We start from the raw sequence: 21,204 nt of genomic DNA on the forward strand, positions 1-21,204 counted from the left end.
TTATGACCTTATCCACTTTATCCTCCCCCTTGGTCTTCTTATTTTGTGCTTTAGGATTGTAAAATCTTGCATCATCTCTCCTACTCGTCTTACCAAAAGCTTTTTTATTGCTTTCAATAATAATTGCAGCTTTAAAGACCTCAATGAGATTAGGAGGATTCCTAGTCCTCAATTCATACTCTGGTTTGGGATAAAAAATATCAATGTAAAATGCTTGACTCATTGAATAATTAAGTTTCAAATTAGGAGGTAATTTATTTAGTAATTTTGTAAATCTCTTATTGAAAATGGATATTGATTCATTGTATCCCTTCTGGATATTTGTAATCTCACGTAAGGAAAACTTTGGATTTACCTGGCTCCTATATTGTTCAATGAAAACCCTTTTAAAACTCATCCCTGCTATGGATAGATGCATTCAACAGGCCTTTATACCAATCCCTGACATCCTTAATGAGGGGCTGGATGAATAGTCTCATGAAGACATCTTCATCTCGCACATCAAAATCATCTAAAGTATTTTGGAAGCTTCTTATATGATCTTCTCTTGAAACCTCTGCATTTCCTGAAAACTTGGGTAATGCCTTTCTAATTTCATCATTAATAGGGTTTATGTATCCCAAGATCCCTATGAAATCCATTTGCATGTATTTGTCTACATTCATGGGACCCCTTGTAAACACATTCAGTTGATATTGATACTGATTGCCAGGTTAGTATTGATATTAAGGTTGGGCTTGATAATTTTCATATTGGTTTGTATAATTATGATAGTTGCCAACATAATTATAAGGATTATAGAATCTAGTTCCATGAGAGTTATAGCCTGTCCCACCTTGGTTCATGGCTATACTAGTTCCAAAAGGTATTGATGTAGCAACAAAGTGGATGTGATTACTTACAGAAGTAGATGTCATTGGCATGGTATCCTGGGTGTGTTGTGAGGTATTTACTGCTAAGATGGTCATTAATGAATATAAAAAATTTCTAGCCATGGGCATAGTTTGATGCAATTGGGTGGACACATGGGGTACCTGTTGAAATGATAGTTGAGCGACTTCCTGAGCTATCATATCCCTTCTTTGTAGTAGCGTCAATCTTCTCTTTTCCTTTTCAAGCATAAGTATTTCATTTTATAAATCTTGATCCAAAGATCCTTATGTTTGACTGCTTGATGAAGATGCCTTATTACTAGGTGTGGAGAATCCTGGGGGAGATCTAAAGAAGTTTTATATGTTTTTGTCCTTCCTTTGATGTTGATGTGTCATAGTCCCTTGCACCTGATTCAATATCATCTCATTGTATTGGTTCTAAATGTTTCTTTCTGCTTCTATTTGGAAATCATCATCATTAAAAATGGGATTCCTATATTGAGTAAAGTATTGTCCATCATTGTCTTTATGAAGCTCCATCTCTTTTTGGTTTGCTTCTTGTTGCCTTTGATCCTTGTTCTTGTTTCTATTGTTTTACTTTGGTTTCAATTCGATATGATTTACTGGATGGTCCTTATGTAATGATCTTCTACCCTACATTCAAGGTTGTGTATGTCTGAGATTTATATCAAACAAAGTTAGAGTCGCCACCCTTTTTAGGGAATTAGTCCTTTTCCACACCAAAGTCACTTGATGATTTTAGTCTATTATGACTTCTCTTAGGATATAATCTTTTATGTTTGTCCCCAACAGAGTTGCCAATTGTTGGAGCTGAAAATTGTAGGTTGCCTAACTCTAGGAGGATGCCAAGCTCCATGATCAAGTTAGGTAATAAATTTTGGGCAACTAACGGAATGATCAATTTGATCTCAATTCCCTACTCTTTTGGTTCTGCCAAACCAAGGCAGGTATACCTTATCACCAACTTTTCTATATATGTGTTACAATCAACCAGTAATATTTAGGCAGGCTATGTTACAATGTTCCTTCCTTAGATCACTCTTTAACTGGCATGCAAGTTAAAATAATCTCATTTTTCTATTCCTATTCCTACTTCAATAAAATAAAATAAATAGTCAAGATCAAATTTTTAATATATAATTGTGACCAGTGCCTTATCAATTACTGGGTGCAGAGTCAAGTGAATTCACCCTCTAATTTCTTCTCATTGGACAATTTTTACTTCCACACCTAATGTGAAGCTGCCTATTGTTTGTTTCCTTTATACTTTGTGATTTAATTTTGTTACAATGATTATCACATATGCATTTCATCTTTCCTTGAAAGAAGACAATACAATAATCATTCAAGAATGTAGAAACTCCTTTGATCAATCTACTACGAGTTGCATGATCCACCACCCCAGCTGCAATGATAGCTTTACTCTCCAAGTCTCTAATGATAACTAAATCAGGTGTGAACTCCATAGTTTTCCTTGTTGCCCCATGAGTGATTTGATATATGGAAAGAAGATTGCTTGTCAAGTGGGGTACACACAACACATCATTGAAGGGGTTATCCCTAATGGTAATAGATACTTTCCCAATAGAATTCATATATGTATGATTGCCCATCAAAATTTGTGGCATGCTGCAAGACTCAAATGAAGAGAACATGAACTGTGAAGAAGCCATATGATGAGAAGCTCCTGAATTTAGAAGCCATCTCCCTGAATCATGACTTGTAGTAGCACAAAGAGCTTGTCCCTTTCCTTTTGACTTAAAAGTGCGATCCTCCCCTTTATCCTTTTCTTTGGAAGAAGAATCCAAAGTAGACATTCTAGAAGGCAAACCAATTTTATTCTTCTCAATAAGATATTTCAATTCATCAATATCCTTCTTGTAACAATGATGTTCATCATGTCCTAACTTCTTGCAATATGCACAAAAAAGATTTTCCTTATATGATTTCCTCTTAGGTGAGGATGTAGAATCACCTTGTTGTGGAGAGGACGATTGTGCTCCATCTTGTTGTGGCTTTGTCTTAGGTTGCTTTTGGTTCTTTCCTTTTCCTTGATTGCTTTGATTCCCTTTATTAGCCACCAAAGCTTGTGACTTTGAAGATTTGAGAATCACCATCTTGGTCAACTTAGATTGCTCAAGTATCAACATCTCTGTGAAAGCATCAAATGATGGTGAAGTGTATGAGGCACCTTGAGTGATATGAATTATGGATTCGGATGACAACACCTAAGTGAGAACCTACGGTATTGTGGATTTGCTTACACAAACAAGGTAAACACAGAATTGAAGCAAGCCAAAAAGTAATCCATTCTATTAAAAAATCCAACATATAACAATTCATGAGATTCCAAGGTTCACCAAAATCCCTTGAGAATCGAAACTCAATAGTCATATTTGTTTATTACATAATAAAATAAAAAACTACAAAATTTTTAAAAAACTATATCAAACTTTGTCCTAACTTTGACTAGACCTAATTTTCTACTCAGGACTCGAAATTGTGAGCCGTTTAAATCATTGGAAAGGTCTCCAAGAGTTGAAGGCAAAGTTTCAAGGGCTGAAAATGCCTCGAAGGCTTTCAAAAATCCTAATTACTAATATGTAGAAAAAACTAAAAAAATAATGAAAATATCTTTTACGATATTTCAAATTTGTTTCTGATCATTACTTCCCCCTTGAAAAGCAATGGGCCCCATTGCATCAACACTCTGGATGAGATGAGGAAAACAGAGCTGAAGCTTCTCCCAGGTAAACCACTTTCCTTGTTGAACAATCTACCTTGCTCGAACCACTTTGTACAGATAGATATGTTGTTGTTTGAGGGTTTTCACCATGGTGTCCACAATCTGATCATATTGTAATGGAGAAGTTGCATCTGGATTCAATTTTGTAGTGGAAATTATTTCTGCCACATTTGCAACATCTAATAGTGGGGGAAAATATGGCTTCAAGAGTTCCACATTGAAGACTAGATGAAGACCCAGAAAGGGGAGTAAATTGAGCTCAAAAGCATTATCACCAACTTTCTTGATGATTGTGTATGGCCCATAACGTAGAGGACGAAGCTTCCTATCGGCACCCTGCAATCATCCCTTATGGATATGCAACCACACCTTGTCCTCGACTTGAAAATTATGGGGAGTACGATTCTCACCATGTCTCTCCTTATATTTCTTATTGGTATGCTCCAAGATTTCATGAACTTGTTGTTGTAGACGATGAATTCTATCAATGAACTGTGTTGCCTTATCTTCCTCCTTATCAACACGTGGAACCGGATTAGGTTGAATAAGTGGTATGACAACATCCATGGGTGCAAGTGGTTGATAACTAAGACAAACCTCAAATGGGTTGTGACTAGTCGAACTATGAATTGCCCTGTTGTAGCTATGCTGAACATATGGAAGACTTTCATCCCATGTGCGGGGATGTTTTGAGTGATACATGCGTAGGATGTGAATGATCATCCAATTCACTACCTCTGTTTGGCCATCTATTTGAGGATGAAAAGCAATAGACTTTGTTAATTTTGTGTCAATCTTCTCCCATAATGTAGACCAGAACTTACTAAGAAACCTGTTGTCCCTATCTGAAATAATGGTATTCGGTAGACCAAAATGAACCCAAATGTGTTTAAAGAAAAGCTTTGCAGTGTCCTCTGTAGAAATTGTATTTTTACAAGCCACTATTACTGCCATTTTTTAGAACCTATCTACCACAACATACACACAATTGTGGCCTCTTTTGGTGGCAGGAAGACTAGACAAAGTCCATAGAAATTGAATGCCAAGGTTTTACAGGAACAAGAAGTGGCGAATATAGTCCAAGTTTAAGATTGGTAGGCTTAGCAATAACACATGCAATACAAGCTTGAATATATGAAATGACATCATTTCTCAACGTTGGCCAATAAAAATACCTCTGAAGTATAGTAGTAGTCTTACCTATGCCAAAATGACCAACAACCTTACTATAGTGAGCTTCCCATATCAACTTTTTACGTTCTGCATTGGGCACACCGATTTGGCCAAGGTGACAAAGCATTCCATCCTTCAAATAGAAGTCATTCCCTTGATTTCCCTTCACCAATTGATTATAAACATCTGCAAACTCAAAATCATTCTCATACAAATGAGCCCAGGCTTCAGTTTGATGACCACATGAGTCCAATACCATACTTATAGCTGCAATCAGAGACATGCTCAAACAATCTGCTACTTTGTTAGTGCTTCCCTTCTTGTGGCAAATATTGAGATGAAATTGTTGAAGATAGGATGACCATCATTGATGTCGATCATTCTGCAACTTCCCTTGTGTTTGCAAAAATTGAAGAGGTTTGTGGTCTTTGTGGACAACAATCTCCTTACCCAAAATATAATTTTTCCACTGCTTACAATCTTGAACGATAGCATACAATTCCTTGTCGTAAGTGGCATACCGATGCAGTGTATCAGAAAAAGTCTCATTATGATATGCAATTGGGTGACCATGTTGCATGAGGACCGCTCCTAGGGCATATTCTGATGCATCAGTTTGTATTTCAAATGACTGTTGCAAGTCAGGAAGAGATAAAACTGGTGCACAACATAACCTTCATTTTAACTCCTCAAATGCTTCTTGTTGAGCACCTGTCCATTTGAAATTTTCTTGTGTTCCCCCTGCAATGACTAATTTAAAGACCAAGATAAATGAGAAAAACCCAACACAAATCTGCGATAAAAGTTTGCCAACCCAAGGAAACTTCGTAACTCTGTGAGATTTCTAGTAGATGGCCAATTTTTAATCACTTGTATCTTCTCAGGATCAACATGTACACCCTCACTATCAATAATATACCCTAAGTATCTAATACTCTGCATACCAAAGGAGCACTTTTCTTTATTTGCATAAAGCCCATTATCTTGTAAAGTTGAGAGAATTTTTTCCACATGTTGCAAATGTTCCTCCCAAGTTTTGTTGAAGATGAGTATGTCATCTAGATATACCACCACAAAGGAATAAATGAATGATATGAGTACATCATTCATCATTCTCATGAATGTCGCTAGGGCATTTGTTAGACCGAAAGGCATCACTAGCCATTCAAACAATCCCTCTTTAGATTTGAAAGTTGTCTTCCATACATCAGCTGAGTCAATTGGTACTTGATGGTATCCCGATTTCAAATCATTTTTTGTGAAGAATTGGGCCCCTCTAAGCTAGTCCAAAAGGTCATCTATCCGGGGAAGTGGATACCTATTTTTGATTGAAATTTTGTTCGAGGCCCTATAGTCAATACAAAGTCTCCAAGTTCCATCCTTTTTCTTTGCCAAAACAATGGGACTGCCACAGGGTGATGCACTTGGATGAATATGTCCCTTCTTAATCAATTCTTGTATTTGCCTCTTAAATTCATTATTTTCTAATACTGATCTACGGTAGAATGGTTCATTAGGAAATGGAGTTCCCGGTATCAAATCAATAGTGTGTCTCACTTGGTAGTGTGAAGGTACCCCAGTTGGTAACTTAAACCGATTCTCTTATTTTATCAAAATTTGATCCATTGATCTTTTCTGGAATGTTGTGGTGTTTGTGATGGCATGGGAATTATGTACTGATTTCCTTTCTTCTTCAGAATGAATCATTAATAATATGAATGTTCCCATTCTGGCAACCAACCTCCTACATTGCTTACCACTAATAAAGATGTAGAGTATGCAGGGCTTACCTCTGGTATTCAGTATTTCTGCTCACCCAATTTGATTGTCACGCTGCGAGGTCTGGACTCATAAACATCATGGCACTGGTACATATATGGTTATCCCAATAGAACATCACAAACATCTAGAGGAGCTACATCATGGATTACCTCATCTTTGAAAGGCTTTATAGAGTATGAAAGGTGACACTACTGGTGCACTTGAATATCTCTCCCTTGACTTACCCATCCCATTGAGTAGGGTTGTGGGTGTGTTGTTGTTTTCAGATTCAATCTCTTCACAGTCTCTATTGATATTAGGTTCTTTTTACTTTCACTATCAACAATTAAGTGCAGGGCTTTTCCTCTGACCCACATTTGTGAATGGAACAGTCTTTCCTCATCCTCCCGATGTAATATCTTTGTAGTAGCTACTTTTGCATATGGATCAGCCTCAATGACCTGTTCATGACTTTATTCCATGCAAGATTCTGCCACCTTAGGTTCTACCTTGTCCTCATGTGTCTCCATCATTAAACTTTTTATAGTTCTGCAATCTTTTGTGTTATGAGAGGGACTTTTATGGAATTCACACCACATACCATTCTCTTGTGCCTTCTTCATACCCCATGCCTTTTTCGCTAGTGAATTGGGTGAAGATTCCTTGGAGGTTTGTTTCCATGCAGTTTTGCCATCTTCACCCTTCCATTTGTTGTTTGTGAAGTTTTCCCTCCTTCCTTTCTGTTTGAATTTCTCCTCAATTTTTGTAGCAAATTTATATGCACTAGGTAAAGTCTCTATGTTCAGGAATTCCATTTCGGTTTGGATATACCTATGGATCCCACTTTGATATTTTAGAACTTGGTGCTTCTCACAATCTTTGATGCCAAGCTTTGCTGCTAAAGCATGAAACATATTAGTATATTCCTGAACAGTTTGGTCCTTTTTCTGTCAAAGCAATTGCCACTGCATATATTTTTATGCATATATATCTACAGGAAAATATTCTTCCTTTATGTGCTCCATGAATTCTCCCCATGTGGGTTTTTGATTAAAAATAAAAGTACTGCCAGTTTCTACTACCTTGGATGCTAACTTTGCTTCCCATGAATATTTCACATGATTTTTAGCTTTGAGAAGAGCGAAAGTAATTTTCTCTTCATCTGAGAACTGGTTGATAGAGAAATACCTTTCTAATTTTGAAACCCAATCATCAACAACATCCACATCAATCTTTCCTTGAAACGTGGGTATACCAAAATTCACTTGCACCTTGAATGGTGTATACCTTGTGAATGGTGGGTTTTCTTGTGACTCACAACTTTCCAACATTTGCTTGAACTGCTCCATCATTTCTTCACGTTGTTTTGGTAATGCATCTGCAACCAACACTTTAATGTCAATGTAGGTCTGCAAATTAGCCATTTGTGATCATGTGCGTCTCAAAGGAAGGTAGTCTGAAGGATTTCTTGTTTCCAACCCCAATCTTTGATATGTTGATCGCGTGTGATATGACATACAAGAGCGAACTTTCTCTAATACCACTGATCTGACTTATAGATTCAGATGACAACACCTAAGTGAGAACCTGTGGTATTGTGGATTTGCTTACACAAACAAGGTAAACACAAAATTGAAGCAAGCCAAAAAGTAATCCATTCTATTCGAAAATCCAACATATAACAATTCATGAGATTCCAAGGGTCACCAAAACCCCTTGAGAATCGAAACTCAACAGTCATATTTGTTTATTACATAATAAAATAAAAAACTACGAAATTTTCAAAAAAACTATATCAAATTTTGTCCTAACTTTGACTAGACCTAACTTTCTACTCAGGACTCGAAATTGTGAGTTATTTAACTCGTTGGAAAGGTCTCTAAGAGTGTAAGGTTAACTCATAAAAGAGCTTCAAAAGGATTGACCAAAGTTTCAAGGGCTGAAAATGCCCCGAAGGCCTTCAAAAATCCCAATTACTAATATGTAGAAAAAACTAGAAAAAATATGAAAAATATTTTTTCGATATTTCAAATTTATTTCTGATCATTGAGCTAATTGATGGGTGTGAAAGCTAGAAACAAATGTTGCATACTTTGATGGAAGATTGTCCAACAAGTTGTAAACCAATTGAGCATCCATTTTGTCAATGCCACAATCCTTGAGCTTTTCTCCTAGCTCATTTGCTTTCATGACATAATCTTGGATTGTATCAAAATCCTTGAGATATAATGTTGTGAGTTCACCATCAAGCTTGTAGCCCTTAATCTCATCAACTTGACCTCTCATAAATATCCCAAGCCTCTTTGATTGGAGTACATTTCTCAATATGAAAAATGAGGTCATCTGATACATACTTTCTTAAGGTTCCAAGTGCCATAGAATTTTTAGTGAGCCATTCAACTTGAGCATTAGGATCAGACTTAGGATCAAGTGGTGTTATTATTGTTCTATTTACATAATGAATTAGTCATTTTTCCATTTACTTACTCCATGCTTTAATTTTTCATGTTGCATAATTATGTGGAGTTAAAAGTGGAAATTTGGGAGAACCCATAGCACAAAAAATAAACACAAGATAGAGAGAGGCACAATCACACAAGACACCCCCCCAATTTCACTCAATAAAAGAACCCTCCTCAAAATGATGATTTGTCACTTTATACTTAGAGCGTGTACAATGGGCCACTTGCAAAAAATGGCAAAGTGGACTTCTGATTCCAACTTTACAACTACCCCAAATAGGCTAAAAGAGACTCCAAAAAAATACTGCAAGTGATTTAAACTAAGATCCAAGCAAAATACAAGTACTAAATAGGCAAAAAATGACCAAATACTGAAAGTACAATTTCTACTCAAAATTGTGAAAGTCTGATAGCACCACGTAAAAGTAGATGAAAAATTATGCACTTTAAAAAAAATGACACCTAAAAAGGAGGTCATATGAACCCAAACAAAGCCTCTGAAGTTGCAAAATTGAGGAATGGACACATACAGTTATGAAAAACTAAAAATTCTAAAAAATTTGTCCACTAAAATTAGAGAAATCCACCATCATTGCGAAGTCCATGAAAAAATTAGCCCAAATTAAAAAAAAATGCACTAAAAAAGGAGCTAAAATGAGCAAGTTATGGGCCTCCAAAGTTGGCCAGCAAAACCAAAACACTAATTGGAGAGGGGCTGAAAATTTTCAAAAAGGTATTGATGTCATCATTCCACCCAAATAAATTTGACGGTTGTTTGACCGTCACAAAAATTCACTCTTATGCCTGTATGGTATCCGTACAGTACGGACTAGGTGAAGCAAACTAATAGCTTTGCAACACGTGTTGTACGGTTTTGTGTGGCGTGGCAATCCACATGGCAGTAGATGTGACAATCGTACACTGATGTGGCAGCTAAAGTATTTGATGATGTAGCGGTACGAACTCTGCGTGTCCTGTTGACTATACAACTAATTGTCAACGCGCAGGGGGCCGACATAAATGATGCTGCCGAGTGAAAGGAAGAAGGGTCACCGGGACTGCGACGGTCGTGAGTGGAGCATGACGAAAAAAGAGTAGTTGAAGAGATTCACAGGGTAGCCAGAGGGACTCACAATAATATAAACGATGACTAGTGGTTGATCGGTGGCGGGCTCGACAGGTACAAGCTTGCAGAAATCACTGCAAGTATGGTGTCGGAGGGGGGGTTAAACCCCCCCAAAAAAATATATTTCTTTTTTATTTTTAATTAAAAAAACGTTAAAAAAATAAAAAAATAAAACTATGAAATAAGATATGGAGTTAATTTAAATTTTCGGAGAATTTTTTTTTGTTATTATTATTTTTTTAACAAAAAATTGTATCGTACAGCCTAATAGGCTGAATTTTTCCTCCAAAGCCAAAAATGCACTTTTCACCAAATATAGGTGAATTTATACTCAAAATTCATGGAAACAACCTCCTAGACTCAACGGTGAGATCGAAATTGCCATAGGATTCCCCCAAAATGCGCAACTCCCTAGATTCAAAAATTGAATTCTTCAAAATGTCTCAACAAAGACTACTCAATGAAGCCCCAATGGTTCTGATACCATGTAAGAATTTGTCAAATATAGCCAAGATCTAGGGCACAATGAATAGCACAAGAGAGAGACAAATAGATTTGATAAGAATAAACTATATTCTAATCAATATGCAAAATATTGATCAACTGGATCAATAAAAATTACATACAATGTAGATAAACCTGCTTATAAAGGCAAGACCATATGGATATGTGAGAAGATAATCATGACATGTGGCTCAATGTGAAACAAGGGTAGGTAGGAGAAATAATATAATATTCCACAAGAGGTAGAACACCCACTGAATGTGGAATGTATTGACAAGATAAGACCACAAAAGGTGGAATTTCTCCTATGTACATCATCCCTATGTGCACACTTTCTTAAGTGTCTCATATCCAAACTACAATGAAATGCATTACCCTAAGTCAACTTAAGTAAAGTGTAATTATGAGACATAATTTACACCAACAACCCCTTGGGGTTGGATTGCGGTGGATGTTGCCATCATTGCTAGCTTGTTTTGTGTTGTTTCAACTAGATTGTCCTTTTTTGGTTTGCTGGGCAATTGTCTTACTTTCTCTGATGGTTGGGCATTTGTTGATAGTTTTCAAGGGCACGCCCTTGCCTTTGATTCTTTTTGGTTATGGATTCGCACTGGGATCAAGGTTGTGCTCTCCTCTCATGTTCTTTTGGCCATGGTGAGAGTTTGACCCTTTATGTTCCTTTCTTATTCCTTTGCAAAAACTATAGAGGTGGGAGCGTCCCCTATGGAGGTGGTGGCTTGCTTCGTGATTGAGGATGATTGTAACTCTTTGGAGTCTTCTCTTTTCTATGGCTGCTACATCTCTATGTGGTCTTCTCTCCTCACTGGCTACTTGGCTATGATTTGGGTTCACTGTTGGTTCCCTAGTTTTATGGTCTTCTCTTTTTCTGCTCCTTTTGAGGTGGGCTTCTTTTCTATTGAGGTGGAAAGGGTTTTATTAAAGGGGGTCGACTCTTTGCTAGGATGTTGCTGCTGTGTTCTTCTGGTAGGCTTGGGGAGCCTCTCATATCCCCCTTGTTAGGTTGCCCCACTCTTGTGGGTGGTTTTCTCATTGTTCTGATCTGCAAGTAGTCCTATGAATTTGTGTTGTTTTTGGCCTTGTTGGCCTTTGGGATGTATGCCTTATTGTGATGCCTTGTTCCTTCTACAACCTTTTCGTTGTTGTTGTTAATAATTGTTTGGACCTGTGTGTTGTGAGTGCCTTGTTGTGGCCTCTTGGGGTCGAGCACCAATATACTTCTCTAAATTACTCTATAGAATTTGACAACACCTTATTACTTGCACAGCTGAAGAAAACTTGACTCTTAATACCATCTCAAGGCCCTAGTTTATAGAATTTCATTAGAGTGAATACCATTGTGGTATCACAATATAATAAACAACAAAATGACTTGGAAAAATCCCACGTCTACCTTCTTGGAATCATTGGATGTAGCCTAAAATATCCACTTACAAATGCTCTTATAGCTGTCATAAGGAATTTCATGAAACTAGACCAAGATAGCAATATTATATCATAAATGCACTCATAATAACTTATGACATATGTCAAAACCATCAAACATGCACTTACAACTCCTTACATGTCTCCAACAACCGTGTCCAACAACCCGAAATTAGAAGATTCCAAAGGAGATGCCTAGCTATTTTGTACTTTTCCTAAAGTCAAGTCCATATAGTAATTGTAACTTTGTCTTTACATGACTTCTTTCATCATCGTTGTCATTCCTTATGGGTAAAGTACAAATAACATCAGGGGAACAAATAATTCAAGGATTTACAAGGTTGATGACACCTAAATCCTATCAATTAACACCCTTACCAAACCAAAAAGAACTTGAACAATCAAGACATTTATTATTTGAAACATTTTAGTTATGGTCTCATAGAGGGGGGGTTACCGAAGATTTCTTAGAGGGTATTGCTAAGAAACAATTAGGATCTTGTACAATTAGGTAGTCTTATGCATTTTTATGCACAACTAATAGTATTTTTTTAAAATGTGTAATATTGCATGTTGATCTCATCAATATACAAAACAAATTGTTCTTCGAAAATTCACTTAAAATAAATAGTGGGTGCCTTCTAATGATGCCATGTGAACAATACTAGTCTCACTCCAATGCAAATGAGAGCTAAAAATAGGAACAAAAAGTAGTCCAACATTCACTTTTTTTTTCATAACAAAATTCCAATTTATCAAGTAACATATTTTTTCTCCTCACATCATAAAAGCTCTTAATAATTATAGATCTTGAACGAGACCACTTAAATTTCAAATAACAAGTTATTTACTTTCAACCTTGTTAGTAGACAAAATACCACTTCCTTTTTGAGATCAGATAGATGCTACAAAATAGATACATATCAACTGAGTTATGAGATTGGAAAACAAATAAGACATTATTTGGGTTGCTTGCTATGTATGTGGTGTTGTATAGATGCAAAGTTTGGGGCAACATGTTAGCATTAAAGTGGAGACAAATAGAAGAGTTACAAAGACATGTAATTACAAACAATTTCAAAATAAAAGTCGTGATTCTATATGAGATTGTCTTAGCCAAGGTTGGAAGAGAATAGAGAACATGGAAGGACATAACTAGTCCAAAATAGCATCAAAGGAAAAGTTAAATAGAAGGAAGAACATATGGATGAAGCAAAATACCGGAGTGAGTAAATGAGAAATTAATATATGAGAGTGCCCAAACAATAATGTGAGAATAAAAAAATAAATGAGAGAGAAAATCAAAGTAGTCATATGAACAAAACAATATGAATGGAAAAGAGAATGTTATGTGAAACCACAAACAAACACACCATATAAGAATAGAAATAAAATGAAAAACTAATAAGAACTATCTCCTATCATCTTAGGTGTGAAAAGGATGGTGGAAAACAGCTAAAAAGGGAATGCACAAGCAAAGTTCCTTGTCTTTCCACATTAGAATTAGTCAAAACATTATGACATTATATCACAAAGTGTAGTATATGAAAACATTTAGATCAAATATATAATTGCTTTAAAAATTGAATCTTTAATAAATATTTTTGAAATAGAATGTATATAAAAGTAACAAATTACTTCATCAAAATACCTAGAAAATATCCACAATCTGAGTTGTGAATGATTGGATGGAACTTTGTTTTAAAAAATTAGCTCCACTGTGTCGAACTACATTACCTTGTGAATGTCATTTAAAACTTTCATTTCATCTTAAAATTTCGGATGTGTCTGTCAGTCAGCCAGCTGTTTGCTTCCAACCTCACCAGAACGTATAGTGAGTAAACAAAGTGGAACTGATGTGGAGGGGTCATAGTAAGAGAGAATGATGGGGAGCATTTATAGGAGGGTTGGTGTGAGAAGCTTTAAAATGGTCAGAGGAGGCTACGTGCCATCTTCACTTTCACATCTTATTCTGAATGGAGAAAACAATGGAGGAGAAGGAGCAGCGGTGGCAAAGCATACAAGTAAGAGGATTGAATTTCTCTTACGGTGGAGAGGGGCAACCATGGTTTATTACTAATTTCAATCTGGATCTCCCCAAGGGATCTAGGCAAATCCTCGTTGGTGCCAATGGCTCAGGTGAGGCCTTTTTCATCTTGACACTTTATTCAATTATGATTGAGACATCCCATTTTGTAAACTCCCATTCACTGTTATAGAGGACACTGTCAGATCCGCCAAGGATATAGAGATCCATTCGTTCAACGATATGACCTCAGGGGAAGTTTCTCGGCAAGAAGAAGCCTATAGACCCCTCTCTACGTGGTTTCCTTCACTTGCCTTTTGCCCCATTTAGGTCGAGGATCTTGTAGCACATCATGTTGATCCACAGTTACAACTTTCATTAGAAAATCCAATCCAATTTTTCAAGTGTCTACAGAGTATACTCACGAAACGAAACAAATGCAGCTAGGATGCAATCCACTCCACCTTACGAATTCCTGAATATCGAGGTTTTGTTTTATTGCACCAAACGCGTCAAATTTCCAAAACCCATCTCCAGCCGAATGTAACTTATGTATTCCAACAATCCTACGCACGGACTGTGATCAGTAACATTGGTATTTAAATTGTGTTTAAAAATTTACTTTATTTGACTGGGAAAATATAATAATCCTTATTTAGTCAACACTGTACCGTCTACATTTTGCAGTCCTTTCAATTTTTGTGATGCCTTAAGGGGGAACTGTTGTATTATTCAGTTCTTCAATATTGTTGTGTAAAAACCAGTACTTTAGAAATATAGCTGGCCATTGGTCAGTCAAACAGGTCCCATTCATAAACCTGTTAGGCCAGAGGAGTTAGACACACTCTCTATGAAGTATCAAGGGGAATGATAAGACTTCAGAGCTACGGCAAGTTTTGACAATTTATTGGAAACAATTGGGAAGTAGTACCAGGGCAGAAGCCCATGGTAACAATTAAAAGGATGACATGAGAGATTTGCAACAGAAAGTGAAGAAACTTAAATGCTCCTACTTTTGACGGCAGTAGCAATATCAATGAGTCCTCGTTCTAGGGAACTGTTTTCCTCAATGACACAATGAGAAACTAGCAGTGCATGTTGAATGCAAAGATCAACTATTCGAAAGAGATACTCCAGCAGTGTCTAGCAGTATACAAGAAACATTTGTTAAGATTTCAAGCCTTGAAAAGACGGAACCATTGCTAGATGAGTTTGGTTTACAAAGTAGCTATGTTGATGGGATTGGATTTGTGAATGGTGCTTCAGTTGGCTCTTTTTTCATTGATAATCTTCATTTTGAGAACTGAATTACAAGAATGGCAGTGCTGCTACAAATCTTTCAAAATTTCTCAAGTTAGCAATGGAAGGTAAACACTTTGATTGCCCATTGGATTACACTTCAAAAAATAAGGAAGATGGTCGTGACATAGCTCTGTTGCAACAGTCTTACACTGTGTCATACAATACAAGCATTCAAGAAGGTAAAATGTTGCAAAAGAAGTTTACAAGAGAATCCAAACATCCTCTATGGAAAGGAGGCAGGTACTAGTTGACAAAGATTCCAAGCTCCGATCAGCTAGATATACTAGCCCAAGCAAGTCAGAAAAACATAGGTTCATGCAGACTTCATCTGATCACTATGGTAAATGGGCTGAGGGTGTGATTTGTGGAAAATGGTTTAGAGATCCTTTCTTTCAAGGCCAAAATGATTCCTCTAGTATGGTGGTTTGGAATCTTGGTCATGTTGATTGGGTTATATCCTAGGAACTCAAAATAGAAGACATTATGAGGCACTCGAAGGCTACCAAACAACAAAAAAGTGAGCCTCCAAAGACACAAGAAACATTTGCTATAGCAGCTCAGCAGATAAGTGATGGCATGTATGCCCCCTTCTCTTCGCTCGCTGGACAATGTGGATTTCTCAGTTAAAGACGTGGCCTGAAATAAAAGATTATAGAGTTTGTGACCACAATACTTGTCAAAGAACTTTTCCTGTTTCAAAACTAGGGATGCCAATTGAAGGTATAGTTTCAGTTTCTGCATTGGTTCCGTCTCATTCAAAGGAGTTCATTGCTTTTCCATCTGTTGCCTCTCCCCAAGCATGCAATAATGGAAGTGTTTTGGGAAATTGATGATGGCAGATGACAATCCAGATTTTGTTTCAGATGTTGCAACAATTCTGATGGCTGCTGAAACAGGATTGAAAATATTTCTGTTTACTACAATGGATTGCCTGAATTTGTTAATCTTGAGCAATTTTTTGGCATGGACATGAATGGGAAGGTGATAACAGAGATACATATTCCAGCATAACCTATTAATTTTCATTTTTTCAGGTAGAAGGTTGCTCTAAGAAGAGTGAATGCTTATGCTATTAAGAATGTTGCATTTAGATTTTAAGTTGATCCCCAGACAATAAATTTTAAGCTTTCCAATTATTGCTTATGGAGGCATCAAGCCATTCCCACAATGTGCTCCTCAAGTAGAAAAGAAGCGTACATGGAAATCCTGTCAAGATCCTAAGATTTTTGGAAGAATCTTTAATTTTTGTGCGTCAGAAGTAGTGCCTGAACCTTCTTTTGGTCATTCAGAATTTTTGTTCTTATTGGTGAATGCATTTTCTATAAATCTTTCTTCTCTGTATGGCCCATAAATTTCCTACCTGCCAAACTTTGTACAGCAGTTAAGAAAGAAACCCAACCAATTTCATCAGGATTAATCAGCTTTGGTCGTGGGGACCATTCAGAAGTTGGAATACTCGTGGGAATCGCCACGGACTTGCCAAGACTAGTGAGTCTATTGGCGGGCTGAGTCGACTCGCCAAAGACTCGCGAGCCGAGTTCTGGCACAAGACTCGTGAGTCTGTGCCAAGGACTCGCGCGAGTCCTAAGTCGGGACTCGTGAGTCCAACTTAAAGACTCACGATGCACATAAAGATGTGCAGCCACGTTAAAAAGTGTTTTTTTTTTCACTCATGGCTCTTATGTTCTCTAAATGCATTAAATATGTTCTCTTAATGCATTAATTTCTTTTGTTTTTTTTGTAAAACTACTGTTTTTTTTTTGCCGAGTCCTTTCCCGAGTTTTTGCCGAGTTTGAGTCCGATTCCAAATTGGGCTGCCGAGTCCATGGCGAGTCCGAGTTTTCCAACTTTGATCCAGTGTCACAGCCACACCCAAAATTATTAGCACAAGCAAAGGAATCATTATTACAGGGAAAATTAGCAGCAATTCCCAGCATTCAGATAATACAGGTTCATACAAAATTGACAAAGTACCAGGGTTCTGAAAATCAAATAATTATAGTGTCCCTTGTTCTCTCCAAACATGGAAGAAAGGAATGGGCACTCGGCAGAGTGTAATAATTTATGTATTCCTGGCTCTAGAAGACATGGTGGACTGTATTTATGTGGAAATGATGCCACATTAGCCACACCAGATGATTGGAAGACTTTGTTTAGTCACTTCAAGGAGCAAGAATGTATTGGTAACTTCATATATTTATGCTCACAGTATCCTGATGATCCATCACTTATGATAGACTGTCAAGAAGTTGTCTCATTCGATAGGTAAACTACCTTGCAATACTGCACCTTATTGTGTCTATAAGTGCCAAAACTTTTGTCATCATGGAAAACATCCTAGCTGCATTGGTAAAGTAGAATTTGTACTCAAAATATTTGGTCATAGGATCACAAAGGAATGCTCTGAAGATGGAGAAACTCTTAGGTGCCAGCAAGAGGTAATCTTCAAGTTTCCTGAGTGGCTTCATATCGAGTTGTGTAAGTGCTGGGACAAGGATACAATGCTGGAGTGTGAGGAAGTATGTGGTAGGTTGTGGAAACATGGGCGTCATGCACCTTAATGTGTTTTCAAAAGTGTGACTGGCATGCCGAAAAATGGCCAAAATTGAAGCAGCAATAGAATGAGAACAAGCAATATTGCAAAGTAATCTTAAAATGCAAGGACTAGAGGAAGAAATCAAGAGATTAAAATCACAAAAAAAGGTCAAATGTTGATTTGCAAAGAACTGAACAAGGTAGGAGATATTGCAGCAGAACACTTATAGGTCATGGATCTAACAGAAAAATTTATACAACCCAGACATGGTATTTTTTTGATAGCAACACAAATTGAAAGCGTATTGAAATCTGATAAGGATATTGAGTTTCTTGAAGCTCAGCCATGGTATTTTTTTGTTAGCAACACAAATTGAAAGCGTTTTGAAATCTGATAAGGATATTGAGTTTCTTGAAGCTCAGAGGGATCTTGTCAATCTCAATTGACTTGGGTAGCTTTTCTTCTGTGGAATTGGTGATAATGCTGTAAAGCATAGATGGAATACTCGCAGAGAATTCGGCGAGTTTGTTTTGAAAAACTCGCGAGTTTTTTTGTTCATTGAGTATTTATGCCATTAACTCGCACAAAAAATCGTTGAGTTTTTGGCGAGTTTTTCACAAAAACTTGGCAAGTCTTTGGCAAAAACTCTGCTGCATTAAAAATGAGGTCCAAACACATCAAAAAATTATCTAATTTTTTTTTCAAGTCAGTCTCATTCTCTTCGTTAGAATATATACATGGAATATAACATTTAATATGTCTTTTTCCTTTCTTATACTTTAAGTTATATTTCATGTATATATTGGCAAGATGTTTGAGAGTGGTTTTAGATTTCTAGGAGTTATAATGCAAATTCTAGGTTTTAGAAGATCTTTTAAATTTTCAGACAGTCAAATTTCAGTAATCAGTGCTATCAACATTCTCAAGCTTTCTCTATCTCACTCACTTTATTTGCCCCGAATTCTAGACCTATTTATCTCCCTATCACTCTTCCTCTATCCCCTCTTTCTACGATTCTCTATCTCACTCTCTCCTCTCTCCCTTAAGATCTAGACCTATCTCTCTACCTCTGTCTCTCTCTCACCCTTAGATCCCTGCGAGGGGTGCTACCCTCATCCTCATTTTGGCAAGGTGGAGGAGCCACATCGAACTCCTAGAACTAGACTTTCTAGTTCTATCCCTCCCCTGGTTTTCACTAGAGCTGGGAAGAGGAAGATGTAAAATGTTTAGATGTAGTATTTACTTTTAGTTTTACCAAATTTGCTATTTTTATTTGTTTCAGTCTATTAGCCATCAACATTCCACAAGAGGATGCCATTTTGTACCCAATTTGTATTTAAATCAATCAAATATATCTAGACTCAACTTGTTTCTTTTGTGTACTCATTTATTGACTCATTGGATGCATCTCCTCATTGAATTTTGCAAACAAAATGCATTTTTAATTAAATTTAAGCAAATTTTTAAGTTGCCGAGTTTTTTTCGGGCCTTGGTGAGTTTTTGTTTTTGGCAAGTTGTTCAACTATGCTAGAAAGAGTATCACAGACAAATGATTCAAATTACCATCAAAAGGAAAGTGATTTGTTTGTGCAAAGATGCCATTTTGCAATTGACTCAACAATAAGTGCACGATAGATGTACACTAAGTGGACCAACAAGCTTCTTCTTTTTGAAGTAAATCTTGCGAATACATGGATGGTGCAAGAACCATGCAAGGACATAGGCAAAGGTAAAATCGGGAAAAAAGGATTCAAATTACCATCAAAAGGAAAATGATATCTTTGTGCAAAATGGCAGCTTTGCAATTGACTAAACAAAAAGTGCATGATAGATATACACTAAGTGGACTGACAAGCTTCTTTCTGAAGTAAATCTTGGGAATACATGGATGGTGCAAATACCATGTAAGGACATGGGCATAGATAAAATCAGGAAAAAAGACACATTATTTAAAAAAAAAGAGGCAATGTGACTAGGAGTTTGTTATCCATCATGGAAAGCAAGCAATAGTTAGATATATAGTCCACTACAGAACAACATACCTTAATTTCGGATCATTGAATCCTTAGACAAAACAACTTCAACAATAGAACGTTGTTCACATTCCATATGGGTTGTTAACAAACTTTACAAGATATGATGATTTAAAATGTCATTCCCAAATGGCAGATTCTCAATTTCTCAGAATGTCCAAGATGAGTGAAGAACACAAGGTGATAAAGGTGGAGCTCATTCTAAACATAACATTAGTTACAAGGTATGGGAAGGCTAAGAAATTTTTTATAGAAGCAAAAATGTGGGTGGAAGAGCTGCTTGTTGTAGTGAGTTCTCCACTACAAGTGGCAAAATTTCCTTTTGCCTTGTTTCAATTATTTGCAAGGTGGCCTATGGCTTTGGTGATTTGAAATCCCTTTGAAGATTTTGAGTTTTGAGACGTGCAATAGTATTCTGCATGTTTTCCAAGTCACAATGAGCGCATGCTATTGAATGATGCCACAACAAATTTGATTCAACCAAGCATGGGGATTTCTAGCATAATAAGATGAAGTTTATCATCTGATCCATGTCATCTAAGTAGCACATATTGTTTGTGGAGGAATCATATATCCACATAGGGATTCACCTCTTTTCCATCCTCTGGTTTTATTTGTGATTTGCAAGTTAGGTACCATGTGGTGAGCTCCTGAGACTTTTTAGGAAAAGGTGAAGCAATTCCTCCTTAAGATAGTGGGAGCTGTTTGATCTTCCACGAAGAATGCCATTTGATGGATTATGGGATTGTTGGTTGAAAATTTTGTACACTTGGGGAAATATACAAAATTGTGGCTTCAACCACTGTGTGTGAGTAAAACTCTCCTAATTTAGCGAAGGCTCCCCCTATCTATCTAATACTAAAACTAAAATAGGATGGAACAACAGTCTTTCTTCTTTTTTCAAGAAAGCCAATATCTTTTTCTCTTCACAGAAAAGTGATAGCAATTTAACATAAAACAACAATAACAATTTTTTGAAATGAAATGAGAGAAAGGAAATGAAGTTCCCTGAAAGTTCAAAGACTTCCGTCACTTCCTTCGGGACGGGACAGCAATATCAAGCTCAAAGTCTTGAATATCTGAAGTCCTATCTACCCTTTTCTATTCTAATGATGCCAAAAACAAATTATGACAGCACAAAAGTCTGAAATAGTTTATTTCTTTCTACACAAGACAGCAAGAACTAGTGTGAGCTCAAA

At 36.7% G+C, this 21,204-nt stretch overlaps 1 protein-coding gene across 1 annotated transcript in view; it reads left to right on the top strand.

Annotated features, from left to right (window-relative positions):
* Positions 1–13,908: 13,908 nt before the first annotated feature.
* Positions 13,909–21,204, top strand: part of LOC131031670 (ABC transporter I family member 21) — a 96,278-nt gene continuing 88,982 nt past the window's right edge. Inside the window, exon 1 of the mRNA XM_057962793.2 lies at positions 13,909–14,247. Within this exon, the coding sequence (XP_057818776.1) occupies positions 14,085–14,247 (163 nt within the window). The 5' untranslated portion in view covers positions 13,909–14,084. The remainder of the gene's footprint in view (positions 14,248–21,204) is intronic.

The sequence above is a fragment of the Cryptomeria japonica genome, chromosome 6, assembly GCF_030272615.1.
Source record: "Cryptomeria japonica chromosome 6, Sugi_1.0, whole genome shotgun sequence".
Taxonomy (NCBI): domain Eukaryota; kingdom Viridiplantae; phylum Streptophyta; class Pinopsida; order Cupressales; family Cupressaceae; genus Cryptomeria; species Cryptomeria japonica.